The 15,442-nt window shown below is 41.9% G+C and overlaps 1 protein-coding gene across 2 annotated transcripts in view; it reads right to left on the bottom strand.

The window, feature by feature from the left end:
* CYFIP1 (cytoplasmic FMR1 interacting protein 1) overlaps positions 1-15,442 on the bottom strand; it is a 61,178-nt gene extending 45,736 nt beyond the window's left edge. The window contains exons 1-8 of one of the 2 annotated variants that reach the window (XM_082220015.1): positions 15,282-15,442; positions 6,860-6,983; positions 6,663-6,752; positions 5,235-5,312; positions 4,457-4,558; positions 4,014-4,195; positions 350-446; positions 42-170 (exon numbers count right to left, since the gene is read on the bottom strand). In XM_082220015.1, coding sequence (XP_082076141.1) covers positions 42-170; positions 350-446; positions 4,014-4,195; positions 4,457-4,558; positions 5,235-5,312; positions 6,663-6,752; positions 6,860-6,976 — 795 coding nt within the window. In that variant the 5' untranslated portion in view covers positions 6,977-6,983; positions 15,282-15,442. The remainder of the gene's footprint in view (positions 1-41; positions 171-349; positions 447-4,013; positions 4,196-4,456; positions 4,559-5,234; positions 5,313-6,662; positions 6,753-6,859; positions 6,984-15,281) is intronic. The other variant, XM_082220014.1, reaches the window with a different exon arrangement.

Raw genomic sequence — 15,442 nt, 5'->3', positions numbered from 1 at the left:
CCCCCCCCAAATGTTGAAATGCTTCAAGAAGCATATCTTACTTTTAGGAGCATGTGCTTCTCACTAGGTGTTAGATACATTTTGTTTTCATAGTAATCCACGCATAAATTCACAATATCAGCAAGCAGCTCTTCATAGCCAGGAATCACCTCAAGTTGTTGCTGTAAAGACTAGAACAGAAACCAGTTTAACTTTGTACGTGGCAATGGGTGGGGGGGGGAATCAAGAGAGAATATATGTATGGAAATAGCTGGATTTTATTATATTATTCAGCACGTAAGATATCGTGCTGTGCACAAGAATAAGAAGGGAACAATGACATCATAATTTTGTTTACTTAAAAACATACCTGAGTGATCTTATTGTGATTAGCAAGAAACATGGAGAGGTTCTGGGATTCTTGGATAGACTGAGGGTCGGCCATTTTACGCAGAAATTGGGCAGCCCTTCAAAGGAAACAGGAGAAAAAGAAGTTAAATCTTGCAAGAACAATAGACAGAGAGCCCCTATAGCTATGTCACTGGCCCCTGGAAGAAAGCACATTACTGCAAAGCCAAGTGTATGAATGAAGGACATTTGCTGTATCTTAATGATTCGTTGTCACTGGATAAAGACTCTGCTGGCCGCCACTAGCTTTTCTGCTGCTAGAGAAGAAGCCAGCACACACGTGTGCACACCTTGATGAGCAATGTAGAAGCTAATACAGTGGTACTCTGGTTGCGAATGGGATCCGTTCCGGAGCCCCGTTTGCAACATGAGCAGAACGCAACCTGCATCTGCGCGGGTCGCGATTTGCCACTTCTGCACATTAGTGAGACGTCGTTTTGAGCGTCTGCGCATGAGTGAGCAGCGAAACCCGGAAGTAACCCTTTCCAGTACTTCCAGGACGCAACATGAAAAGATTTAACCTGAAGCAAACGTAACAAGAGGTATGACTGTAAATGCGAGTGCAGTGGGCAGGAGACTCAGGTTGTTGTCCCGACACACTCTGTTCTGTCATTATTTTCCAGCAACAATAATTTGTGATGCTAGTGACTCAGGGAGACGGATCCTGCAACAGTGGATTTCCATAAGGATCAGTTCTGACAGGGTAATTAGGCGGAGCCACTTCTACTTTGGAATCAACTTTCAGCAGTAACTACCTAATTTTTAAATCATTCTTGAGGAACCATGCAGAATGCAAAACAGGTGTGTGTCAAGAACAGCACCCAAAATCAACTTCATTGTTTCCTTCCTGAACCTTTTTCTTTTTTCCATCTTCCTTTTTAGGCAAAAATATTTGCTTCTTTTATATTTCTAATTTACCCCTCTTGAGTGGACAACAAATTTTAAGACATGCAACAATATAAAAATACACCGAGAGGCAAGGACCTTGTTTATGGTTGGAAGTTATTAGACTGACGTCATACAGGTAACAAAGGGAAAAGGTTGCGAAATAACACTCAATGACTGAATGGCACCTCACTTAAGACAACAAGTCAAACCATGCAGGCAAGAGCATAAAGAAACCTCCTAGAACTTAGTATACACCCCTAAGGGGTGCAGATCCAAACTACCAATTTTTAACAAATCATTAAAGTGGGAGTTAGCTGGGTGTGTTGTTTTCAGCTGCCATCTGAAGACAGAGCTCTGAGAAAACTGCCTTCTCTCTTTGCTTCCCCACCCCCTCTCACTCACACACTACCCTTCAGAAGTCCAAAAGCAACAGCACAGCCTGAATTGCAAGTGGTTTTACACTCAGACACTAGGTGGTTGTCTTCCCGCAGCACAGAATGAGATTTTTCTGAAAGGAGCAGTGTGGGATTAATGAAGCTATTCATCATAATTAACATCATAATCAACCACCCGGCACATTTCCGTGGGGCATTGTTTTGCAGGTGTTATCTCAGAGGAACAGCCTCTTGTTGCCTACAAGATTCTCTAGGAACCCAAGCCTATGCACTTCTTTACAGAAGCAAGTCTTAAGGTATGAACTGCAGGTGACTGCAGCATTAAGGCACAGGACATAGAGATAACACACTTGGAAGACAGCAGTTCAAACATGGGATTGCATGAGATGAACCCAGAGCTTGATTTTATTTTTATTTTTTTAAGCCGTGCTGGTGCTAAAACCTCCTTACAAATAAGATTGCTTCCTTGTGATGCTGCAGTGTACCACAAGTCCATCCCATTGTAGCTCGGACTAGGTTCCTCATTGCAGTGGCAGAACACACTTCCCACTGAAGTTAGAAAGGCTCTGACACGGTTTACATTTAACAGGTTGCTAACGTTAATTTCTCGGGGTTTTTTATAAGCTACCGCAGAATGAGTTTACTCAAGAGCAGTTAATATGTTCTCATCTATTTTATTTGCAGAGGGTTTTTTTTTTGGTATACTGCTATGGTATTATTGTGATGTTCAGCAGTTTATTAAAAAATTGTGATAAATAAATAAGATCAGACCTGGCAAGACTTGCAAGGTCCCACCATGAGCAGAATGGAACGCCACTTACATGCAATGGAATGTCTCCTGCATTCCATGCCCTCTCCCTCGCGCCCCCCAGCACACTCTCAAGATCCGGCCATGAGATACTGGGTTCTGCCCCAAAGCTTCAAATTGTGGTGCATCAGAAATGAAGGACTGTACCCCAACAAGCATGCTTCAGAGGCTCTCTACTGATGTGGTTCATAACCGGATATGGGCACTGAAATTGTTCTGAGGCTGAGCCCCAGCTCTAATTAAGTTCCACCAGAATTAATGCATTTTCCAGCGCAACATTTTTCTTCAACCTCTCTTCAACAGTTATCACCGCTGGGAGTGCTTTTGCAAAGATGCTCATGGAGGCATATTGTAACAGAAACGCAATTTCAAAACGGGCAGCCTATTTGTATTCCACCCCTCCAGGAAAAAGATATCCACGCGCAAAAGTCATCTCTTATCTGCCTCATGCACATTTCCTGGAGAAACAGGTAAGGAGCATGTCATATTGACACCAGTCCCCAATCCTGTGCAATTTCTAACCTGAGTCCACCTCTTCTTGTTTCAACTCACTGTGAGAATATTTTCCAGGACACATTTTATACCTTCTGGGGAGTGGGTGGAGGGAAGATATATATTTTACAAGTATAGACAAAATGTGAATATAGCATAGAGCAAACAACTAGTGCCATCTTGTGGCCACATTGTCCTGTGGTGCTATAGGTAACTTCATATGCCAAGAGAAAAAGAATATTTCCTTTTCCATAGGGGTAAATGCTGCCAGAAGACTTAATCTGAAACTCCTTGCAGAGAATGTGCCCCTATCAAACAGAGGTTTGAAAACAACAGATGTATGTTTCCAGTATATAAACACCCTGAGGGTTGTCCGACATATTATAATTTTTATGATGTTACACAAAATATGTGCGCACAAGGACTGCATTTTTCTAGACACACATTCCTATAGGCATGTATGCTAGGAAGCTAGTATGTCTCGCAACAACCTGCCACAGAGGTATTCGGAGATGAAAACATGTTTGCCACTACGCAATCTGTGAAGTAGCCTTAATTCAACAGGTATGACAAGGCATAGGCAAACTCAGCCCTCCAGATGTTTTGGGACTACAACTCCCATCATCCCTAGCTAACAGGACCAGTGGTTAGGGATGATGGGAACTGTAGTCTCAAAACATCTGCAGTGCAGAGTTTGCCTATGCCTAGATATGACACTCAGCAACTGCGCAGTGCAGGTGTGGAGAACCTTTGGCCCTCCAGATGTTGATAAACTCCAACATCAGCCCCAGGAAGCATGGCCAATAGCTAGGAATGATGGAAGTTGTACTTCAGAAACATCTGAAAAGTCAAAGGCTTGTCGCACCTGGCATAGGGTTATGTTCCAAGCAGCTCAGATGCAGAAGATTAGCAGAGGCGTCGCACTGATAAAACAGCAAACACGATACTAAAACTTTGTACTAGTTGGCATGATTCACAGTAACAACATAAACCAACTATAGAAAATGCTGACCCCCGCCCCACATCCCCACAGAGCATCTCACCGTTTGTAGGCCGAATGGTCATTCTTCACGCTGCACTTCATATTTTTCAGCTCATCCAAAACAGCAAACATGTTGATAAACTTTCCAAGAGTGATCAGATACGCTTCAGACACAAAGTCCTTCCTCCTCTCGGCATGACACAAACGCTTCACCTCCCCACAGAATCTTTCAATTGCATTTCTCTGTTGATAAAAACAAATCTCTGTGTTGTTGTTGTTTAAAGTAAGAGTGCTACCCACAGGTTGTAGTGATCAGATTTGTCCATACACTGCTGTACACAAAATGACTCATAATGAACCATTCATTAAGTAATAAATACCACACATATATACCATGGAACAGACAAGGCAGATGAGGAAGGAAGAATGCTGGAAAAAGCAGCAATCATGGAAAGCACTGGGGAAGAAGAACAACCATCAAGTTAGCAACCAATATTCATTTACCTGAAAGTACATAAAATTCATCAGTTTTGTGACCTCTGGCTCCAGCACTTCCACTGTTTTTTCATAAATTTCCACTCTGTTTGGCTGCTCATTACATTTCACCTGAAAAGGGGAGGGCAGAATTTGTCAGATTATATACTCTATATACTCTTCATACACATCTTCCTCACCTAGTTATAAAAAAATTATTTATTTAATTTATATACTGCCAGAGGTCCCAGGGCAGTTCACAGAACAAAACTTCTGCACACAAAAATATCTATGTCAAAACATGCAAGCTACACTATGCCACATAACACATCTTCTTATTGAGCACTTGATTCAATAACTATTCTACGAAATGCAACACACTTGAGTCAAGCGCTGGAAAAGGCTTGCCTAGTAGTTCAATAACAGGTTGGTGGTGTCTCTTACAAAGATCGAGAGGGGGTGAGTAGAGTTTCACATTGGTTCTGCCTCTAGTACTACTAAAATAGAGGAAGATCATCTCCAATGTCAGCACCTGCCCTCTTTCCACTGTACAGCACTTCCTCATTAATTTTCTAATGTTGTCCTCTATTGAAGTAAAAAAATATGTGTGCTGCAAGAACGAGAAAGCGTCCAAGATAAAGATGGGAAGTGGTTCCTGTACACTGAGACATGCGCACACACCCTACAGGTAGGTAGACAGGTGTTGAGGAGGCAGCTATCCCAGGAGCCAGCTGTATGGAATGGAAGACACAACACATTTGTAAGAAGCCAAAATGATAGCACTAAAGAGTCCATGTTGCTCCATTACCTGAGGAATGGCTCTTGAGCAGCTTCTCCATGTATATAGCATGACAGCATATTCTTGCCCTTCTTCCAACATTTCATTCTATCATAAAAATAAAAGCTGTTATTTCGATGAAGATGCAGAGGTGAACACAAAGGGAAGTTTACTGGTGCTAGTAGCGATGTAAAGAAGGAAAGAAAACATCTGCCTGGCATCTCAGAAGGGATAAGCTAAAAGCTTTCATCAGAACACTGACCAAAATTTTGCTTTGACTATTTCTCCAGCTCTGAACATCGCCAACTGGGAATTCTAAGCCCTGGTTTTTCCAAGTAATTGTGTTTAGGAACATAGCCAAATCTTTCATTTTCAACAATAATGGCTTCAACAAATCACTGAATGAATCATATCCCCTAACAAACGGTGGAAGAAAAAGGTTCTTGGGATGCTAAATTGGTATGTGCCCAATACTAAACTCTCACATTTCAGCAGAATCATAGAACAGTCCAACTGCAGAAATATAGGGTGCTGTGTTATTTATACCAGGTCAGACTGTTAGTCCATCGAGCCAACTGCCTCCTCTGACTCGCAGTGGCTCTTTAGGGTCCTACACAAAGGGTCTTTCACATAGCTTTCTACCCAATCATTTCAAAACTGGAGATGCCAGGGACTGAGCCTCAGAACTTCCACATGCAAATCATTTGCTCCATCACAGAACATGGCCCTTCCCTTACAAAGGGACCTGGGACCTTACAAAGAACCTAGGACCACTAGCATCCTAAGTGAGAAATCGTGCATCCTCGACCAACCTTCCCTAGCCTGGTGTCTTCCAGGTGTTTTTGGACGACAACACCCATCAGCTCTAGCCATCAAAGCCTTCCCCTTTAAATCGTAAAAAGGAAGGCTAAGCAGCAAAACTTGCCAATCCAGTGTATAACTAAGGAATAATGTAACACCAGGCGGCTTATTTTAGCAGAATCAAGGATCACTTGCGACAGTCTAAGTCAGCATTTCTCACCAGCTTCCTCTGGTGCCTCCTCCTACAACTTATATTTACAGAACTTCTAATGAAGTTTTTTTTTTTAATTTGTTGGACCTAAATAATCACAATGCTACAAACTGAGAAAATACACATACACACACAAAAATAAAAGAATGAAACTAAGCCAAAGTTTCTACCACAGAACAGGTGAAAGTACTGAAAATTATCCAGAACACATGCAGAATATATACATATAGTTTAACACTATTTTTTTTTTTAAAAAAACAACCATATGAATTTTCCAGGTTGAAAGAAACATACTAACATAATTTCCCATTTCCTTCTACTGTAATCAGATCCTGACAACAGGAAATTGTTCAGTTTTTACCATGCTACCCTTCCCTCACTCGCCCGTATTTTTTATGTTGCTGCTGTAAAAAGGGAAGGAAGAAAAACACAATAAAAATACTTACCATATTAGAATGAACAGTTGCCTGTTCGATGTATCTTGCAATGCCTGTGACAAATGCATTCCTGTCTTCAAAATTGGTGTTGAAATTTGGCTGCATGAAAAGAAATAGACACCAAAATGATCAAAGGTCTTGAAGAAGTTTATTCAGATGGTAGTCTTAAACAGGTCAACAAATATTTCATTTTGCAGATGCCGTACCTGATAAAGCAAGGATGATGGAGGGGGCTCAATACATGGTTGTTGGTCTGGCAGTGGCAATTCTTCCAAGAGATCAACATTGGACAAAGCGTCCTCCAAGGTAACTTGGGCAGTCATTTTGGTTCTATAAAGAGAAAACATAACTTTAAACAACTGGCAAAATCCATAACAGGTAGAGATGACCTGCAGCATGCTGTAGACCAGGAATGGTTAATCTTTTTCAGGCTCAGGGCCATTTTGACCCATGGGCCCAGTCGTCAAGGAATAGCATGTGAAAGAGGGCACAGCAAAAGCAGTTGTGGCCAGATGGATGAAACCACTTCATTTCCTTTAAACCCAACAAATCTGAGGGGGACATTTGTGGTGGTATAAATGGTTTCTGCCATCACAGTTTCACAGCAGAGTAGTCAATAAAAGAAAACTGAAATGAATTTTGTTGTTTTTAAATTAAGACATGGAAACAATGGGAGAGGGGCACCAAAAAACATTTTGGCATCACAACAGCGGTACTAAAAAGGGGCAGAAAAAACCCTCTCAGAGAGTTCAGATCCTGCAGGATAGGCACCCACCCCACCCCCATATTCTGGACATAAAGGTGTCTAGTGTGTGCAAAAAAGGAAATAATGGGATCCAATTCCTTTTGGGTTTAAGCATTAGCCTGGAAGCCACAGGCAAAGAGGAATTCATTGCCCACAAGGGAGTAGGTTGGTGGAGAAGGATGAAGCACTCCATCTCTCCTCTGTATTGAGCATAAAACTGTGTGAGATACTAGAGGAGTGTAGCCCCATCTTCCACAACCAGCATAGAAATACAGGCCTCCTCCCTTCCTCTGCAGTCTTGTAAAACAAATAACCAAATAAATAATATGCAGTATAGTGGCTCCTGTGGGCATATTTACAAGGCTGTCCTTACATTCGTATTTCACAGAGAACAGTCAACGTGACATAACTTCGGCCTATCACACTCTTAAAGAACGACCGAGATGTGAGGAGTACCACATCCTGGGCAGCTTTCACTCATAAGTTTACCACATGTAGGAAACGTTCGGAAGAAACATTCACCAAAGATGACAGGCAAAAGTCATAACGTTAGTAGCTATCACAGCAACAAAAACAATTGCAAGGTTCTTGCTTCGCACACCACACACTGTCTATCTCAGGGAAGGGGAAAACTCTTCCCAAAGCCACACTCTTAGAAGTGATGCTCCTCACTATAAATGTATCATTACACAGCCTCTTGCTTCCTTGAAAGGAGGCTGGAGAGGGGTTTATAGGAGAATAAAACCCAGTAGCCCCTCTGACCCTGACCCACCACTGAAATGTGGCCCCCAGAAGATTATTCGTGAGCAAATGTGGTCCCTGGGCCGAAAAATGTTCCCCATCCCTGGTCCAGCTAAAAAAACCCAGTATTTAAGTTCTAGGTGACTAGAAGTCTGCTTCCAAGTCACCTCCTTTGACCTGGAAATGCAGATATGGTGGGATCTGCTGCAGTTCCTCATTTATTGTTATTCTTAGAATTGGTAGTGACCTCAAAGGTCATCTAACCCAATCCCCTTCTGATGCAGGAGACCCACTGCTACATAATTCCTATCTCACTGCTAAATCCTGGAACTGCAAAGGGATTCTCAAGTTAGGTTCTAGAGTGTCTTGACTCAACTTAAAACCTTCTACAATTCCCACATCATGGCTTCTTACTTGTTATGTTGCCAAACTGTGCATGAATGATTTCTTATGCCTCTTGCAATGATAAACCTAGCAACTTGATTTCTACTTTACTACACAGTGGTACCTCGGGTTACAAACACCTCAGGTTACAAACACTTCGGGTTACAGACTCCGCTAACCCAGAAGTAGTACCTCAGGTTAAGAACTTTACCTCAGGATGAGAACAAAAATTGTGTGGCGGCAGCAGGAGGCCCCATTAGCTAAAGAGGTACCTCAGGTTAAGAACAGTTTCAGGTAAAGAATGGACCTCCAGAATGAATTAAGTTCTTAACATGAAGTACCACTGTATAGCCTCTACAGCATCCTTTCATCGCCAGCATTCAATATTGTGCCATTATACCTTGACATGACTCTTCAGCTCTGTCATTGAGTAAGCAGGGCTAAATTTAGTCAGCCGGGTTACTGCCAACCTACAAACTGCATAAACTCACTAATTTAGAAATAGTGACTCACTTTCAAATGGTTTGCCTGTAATTGTGCCTACATAGTGGAAGAAAAACAAAGGACAACCCCACTCGTAGAAAAACAGCACCTATTCATCATCAACGTCATAAATTCTCAATATATGTGCAAATTCAGCTAGTAAGAGCTATTGTTGTTTTATTGGCAAGAGGCAGAGCAGTACCCTGGCTATTTCCTATATTAGAACAAATTCAATTTTAATTCAACAGGCAAAATTTTAACTCACCAAGCAACTTTTCCAAGCTTGGGTGTTGCTTTCAGGTAAATACTGAGAAATTCAAATTTTAATCTTGTAAGCATTTTTAGGGCACAATTGTCCGTGACCGCCCTGCCCCCATTTTTAAAATGGGGATGAAAAAACAAAACACACTGTAATCCAGTAACTGCTTGGGAGAGAGAGATATCAGAATGAAAACATGTGTGCATACTCAGCATTCCATTCTGTCCTTCAGTTTCAAACTCCAGACCAAACTCTCTCCATTATTTTTCAATGATGGTTAAGGAAAGTTGTGAGGAAACTACACTGGGGTTATCAATATAGTTTGAGATCACCAACTAAAGACTGATATAGCCAACTAAACTTGGTACGCATGTTTCCATCATAGTTCTCCGCTTGAAGTTCAATGACCAGTTTGATCCCTGCTCCCTTTTCTAATGGCAAAGTGGAAATGGCCCCAGATACATGTTGTTATAAATATCTGAAGCAAAGCCTCTCAAATATTGTGCTGTACTTGACTTCAAGTGGGACCAAATCTGCTTCAAAGTCATTTACAGCTCAATCCTAACCATAACTACTTATAAAGAAGTCCTATGGGATTCAGTGGATCTTACTCTGGTAGCTAAAAAAGCGGCAGCTAAAAAAGCCAATGCAATTCTGGGCCTCATCAATAGGAGTATAGCATCTAGATCAAGGGAAGTAATAGTGCCACTGTATTCTGCTCTGGTCAGACCTCACCTGGAGTACTGTGTCCAGTTCTGGGCACCACAATGCAAGAAGGACACTGACAAACTGGAACGTGTCCAGAGGAGGGCAACCAAAATGGTCAAAGGCCTGGAAACGATGCCTTATGAGGAACGGCTAAGGGAGCTGGGCATGTTTAGCCTGGAGAAGAGGAGGTTAAGGGGTGATATGATAGCCATGTTCAAATATATAAAAGGATGTCACATAGAGGAGGGAGAAAGGTTGTTTTCTGCTGCTCCAGAGAAGCGGACACAGAGCAATGGAGCCAAACTACAAGAAAGAAGATTCCACCTAAACATTAGGAAGAACTTCCTGACAGTAAGAGCTGTTCGACAGTGGAATTTGCTGCCAAGGAGTGTGGTGGAGTCTCCTACTTTGGAGGTCTTTAAGCAGAGGCTTGACAACCATATGTCAGGAGTGCTCTGATGGTGTTTCCTGCTTGGCAGGGGGTTGGACTCGATGGCCCTTGTGGTCTCTTCCAACTCTATGGTTCTATGATTCTATGATTCTATGAAATGGGCTTAGGATTGCAGCCTTCACTGGATTATCAATTGGTTTTAAAGTCAATTTATTCTTGCATGCCTCATTTAAACATAGTCAGAAGCATGTCTTGTATTACTAAGACCACTATGGATTTTCTTTTTGGTTTGTCTGGGCACATAGCCTGGAAGTGGGGTGAATGGAACAAACCTTTTGTAGTTTCTTTTCAAGAGATGTGCATACATCTTACACTTCCTTATTTTAACTCTAAGCAAGCAAGAAAAATCAGAATTTGACTGATAGAGAAACAACAGGAAGAGCGCTCATCAGCACAAAACACTGTGATTCAAAAAAAGAAAGAAATCAGCAGATTGTCACATAGCTACGCCTTGTCTACATTGCAAACCTATTCAGTATTTTTTTAGCTTATTCAGGTTTCTAAGCTGTGGATGGATGAGGCAAAGTGTTCCCCTCTAGGCCCAGCACAGAAACACAAGAAACTGCAGAAAGGAAGAACAGGGTACTCTGCCCCTACTTTAGCATGCAACAAAACTGCAAATATACAGTAATTCACAAATAGTTGAACTCAAGGCTGTAGAATGTTCTTCCTGAAGATGGCTCCATTACTGCTCACCTTCCACTGAAAACTTGATTATTCTGGAAGGCTTTTTATTTATTTTATTTAATATTTGTTACTGTGGCCTTTTGGCTGTGATGTTTTAAGTCCATCATAAATTGTTTTATAGTTTTTTATTGTTGTAAACAAACCTGAAAAACTTTTAGTTGGGAAAGAAGGGACCTAAATGTTTCAAACAAATAAAAAGGCATCACAGAAGAATTCTGCAATAAGATTTGCCATGTACATACAAACATGTTGAGTTCTCTTCTGGAAGAACTTTTTTATATACACTATAAACAAGTTCTCAAAGACCCTGAAAAATTTCTTTCCACTATAATGAAGGCAATTATGGTCCCAACAAAGCTGAAACTTCTCAACAGAAACCAGCAAGAAAACCTAAGAGCAAAAAGCTACTTGTGACGAGTAGCAGATCACCTGAACCATCAGAGGGTTGGACTTTGAGGTTCCTTGCAACTCTGATTCTATGAAATAGCAGTCATGCAGTTCTGCACACAGTTATCTTGTACAGAGTATATTTACAGCTGGTTAAAACCGGACACATAACTTGCACATCTAAGATCTTTAGATGAAGATTCCTTTTTCACATGCAAATTTCATATGCAGCTTAGAGAAATACAAAAAATAGCTACTCCGTGCATGAAACACCATCTGCACAACTTCCTCTCTTTCACTTCTGCTCAGAAAATTCCTATCCAAGGACAGATGCAGTGAATCCATTCAGAAAACCTTAGAATTACAGAGTTGGAATGTACTGGAAGAAATCAAGAGAAGTCTATGGATGCTTGGAGACAAATCTTGAGTGGCAGAGGGTGGAGGGGAACCCTGAGGAAAGTGAAAACTACAGTGTACACTGCAAAAACTGCATGTAATATTCCACTATTTCTTTCCTGATGGGAAGTTTCCCTATCACTATTTTAGACAACGTAGTGCTTTCCAGATGTTGCTGAAATACAACTCCCATCATCTCAAACCATTGGCCATGATGGCTAAGGTTGATGAGAGGGCACCACATTAGCTAACCCTGATCTGAAGAGAACACAGGTGTGGAAGAAAAGCCACCAAACCACCAATAATTCCAACGGAGTACAGTGCGTGCACACCCAAAAACTTCTTGTTTCTATATTAGTTAAAGAAGTCCATGTAACCTACAACACATTCACAAGTCACATTATGTGTGTATATGTATGTGCATGCTTATCAGCTTCCTACAATCTATCACATTGGTTTTCACTTCTAATAGCCAAATAAATGCTAAATACCCTGGTATCTGTATTACGCCAAATACCTTATTCTTCCTTAAGTCATCTTGCAGTGATATCCAACCATGATAAAGAGTGCAGGTAGATTGACATGAATGGATGCCCTACAAACAAGAGAGGGCATTGTGTTATGTAAGAGCTAGTCTACAGCCTAGGGTTGTGCAGACCAAAAAGTTTAGATCTCACTGAGAACTAGATCTTAAAAACACAAGTAAAGCACAGCTGGATGAGGCCCAAGTTCCATTTTGTCCTGTTCTTACAGCGGTCAACCAGATGCCTATGGAAAGCCTGCAACCAGGGCCTGAGTGCAACATGTGCTGTCCCAAGCTGCAAGTTCCCAAATTCAGAGGCCTACTGCCTTCACCAATGGAAAAACAGTCACTGAGTCATCCATAGCCCTATCCTCTTAGTGTGACCACTCCATGGAACTCCTCATGTGAATGGCAGGAAAACACAAGGTGTTCCTGGTAGTCACTTTCAGGAAGCTTTCACATATTCATGGCTATACGTTGGACCTTGAGGGATGGAAGTCGAGAACATGACAAATCCTCCTGAATTCCTTCTTACAACCATGTCTCTTCCAAGCCACATAAGACTAAGCTCGGGTTCAATTTTTATATTCCATTAGAGTATTTTCTTCAGCTCCTTTTTTGTCCAACTGCATTATCAGCATTTAATTGCAATACTCTGGGCTACTTAATAAGTTTGATTGTTCAATATTCTCTTGAGAATCCCTTGCAGTACAAAGGTGGACTTCATTAATGAATAAAAAAATATCATATTGTAAGAGCAGCCCTACTGAATCAAGAGTGAAAGCCAGAAAGTATTCTAACATCTTGTTTTCCACAGCAGCGCATCCCATTTAAAAGCAAGAATGTTTGAAACAGTTCTGACAAGATTAGCAATTAAAACTAATGGGAGTACGCAAAAATGGCAAAACTTACCAGAAAAATAAGAAACCAAGAAGAAAGACTTTTAAAAATAGAGTGGGGAAAACTTATTATCTGAAGATGCATTGTAAACAAATCAAAACATTAGCAGGACTGATATAAACATGTGCAGTAAGAGATAAACTAGGGGAAATTGGTAAAAAGATTTGAATTGGATATGCAGTAATAAAAATATATAAAATAAATAACTGCAGAAAGGAGGGGAGGGAAGTCGAAGGGAATGTAAACTGGATCTGTAGATTTGCTTTTTAAATATTTGTAAAATGTCTAAAAGAAAAAGAAATAAAAGCAAGAAAGTTCACTGGCATCCAAACAGATTGCTTAAAACAGCAAAACATGAGCAGGTGAGAGTTAAGTGAATTTGAGTAGGGTGTTAATTACATAGTTTGTACACAGGAGTTAACCTGTTCTTGATCTCCATTCCTGAATGACCATGTGAAAAATATGTGAATCACAGTATCCTAAATATGAAAACACTGGGAAGAATAAAATTAAGAATAGAGTGAAAAATAGCCAATAGACATTATAAAATAATTTTGCATAATGCTGTGGCCAGAACATTAATGTAAATTATGTTCACTACCCCAAAACCCAACCAAAGGGTTCATAATGTAGTTAGTTATGCATGAATGCTCTACCCATCCCTAGAATTGAGGCTACTAAAATCAGCCTAAAATGCAACTATTCCAACACCCCGTGTCATATTTCAGTGTTTTGCAAGTTCAACTTTTGTATTAGGGTAGTGAAATGTGAGTGCCTCTCAATGAAAGACATTGATTTTGGAACGCCTGAAGCCTACACTATATAAACTGCTTACTGCAGAAATTCAGAAAACTACAAGAGAAAGGCACACATTTCTGGAAAAGCCTGCCAATCTTTGGCCTGGCCACTATAAAACAAGTTCATTGTTTTTAATGATTAGTTGCTATTTAATGACTTCAGCTGCTATCCTCTATGCATGTTTATTCTTAAACAAGTCCCATTAACTTTGAGTAGGTCTGCGGTGGATCAGTCAAACTCCACTACCTTTCAGATCAAGGGGTGTTTACCAAAGATTAACTTTCTCACTCTTTCAATGTGTATTAGTACATATCCAAAGTCTCCTGCAAATTAGTCCCTTAGCAAGTTGTGAAAGCTTCAAGTTTCCTCATGCTTTCTGTGAATATTCTCAAAATAGAGGGCTGGTCTCTCTCTCTCTGATCACCTAAGACCCACAAACGACTAACAAAACCTATGTGCTAGCAATTTGTCTGGGCTTCTTTACTATGCTGAAGAGACTTAAAACTCTGCATACTGTGTAGGCTATACGACTCCACAATGAAATTTATCTTAGGTCAAGTTGTGCAGGGCGAACATACCACCCTGAGTGTTTACCAAGCGATGCAGGGAGATCTTGCGCGCACGTTAGGAGAGCTGGTGCGCGGAAGTGCTTTCCAAATTCCTGTTTTTGCACCTTCCCCACGACCTTACCAAGCTGCCCGAGGCCGCTGCTCACCACGGGCAGCAAAACGACACCCGCAAAAGCCCGCCACTGAACGAGCCTTGCCCTCCCAAAAGCCCAAACCCACCCCGGGCTTCCTCCCACCCCCTTGGATGCTCCGGCCCCAGGGCTCCTTCCCAAATGAGGCGAGGCTCGGGGGACAGAAACGGGGCCGCTTCCCAGGCAGCGAAACTTCCAAGGAAGTTTGGAACGAAGCGCCGAGGCCCGCCCCAAAATCCACGGGCAGAAACAGACGTCCGCCCCTCTGGTTAGGCCATATAGCGGGGGAAGTAGGGCTCGGGTCTCTTGCATGCAGCCGAAGCTCTAAATGCCCGGCATTTTGTTGCAAGAGAGGCAAAGAGGAGCAGCTTAGCAGAAGGCAAGTTCCTCCCCGGGCGGATAAGGGCGCGCCTCAGGAAAGTTTCTCTCGCGCAGCCTCCAAGGGCGAAAAAGGCCCGCGGCTTACCTCCGCTTGGAGCCCACGGAGCCCCCGGCACTGCTCTCCCTGAGGCGCCGCTTCCCCCGTCGAGCGCGACGGCGAGAGGGTGCCTTTGCGTCGGCGGAGGGGTCCTCGCCAGGGCCGCTTTCCTTTTCCCAGGGCCGCACGAAGCAGGGAGTTTCCTGTCT

This window comes from Podarcis vaucheri (assembly GCF_965113315.1).
Source record: "Podarcis vaucheri genome assembly, chromosome: 4".
Taxonomy (NCBI): Eukaryota; Metazoa; Chordata; class Lepidosauria; order Squamata; family Lacertidae; genus Podarcis; species Podarcis vaucheri.
The sequence above is the reverse complement of the archived record's forward strand: the minus strand, read 5'-3'. Positions and strand labels throughout refer to the sequence as shown.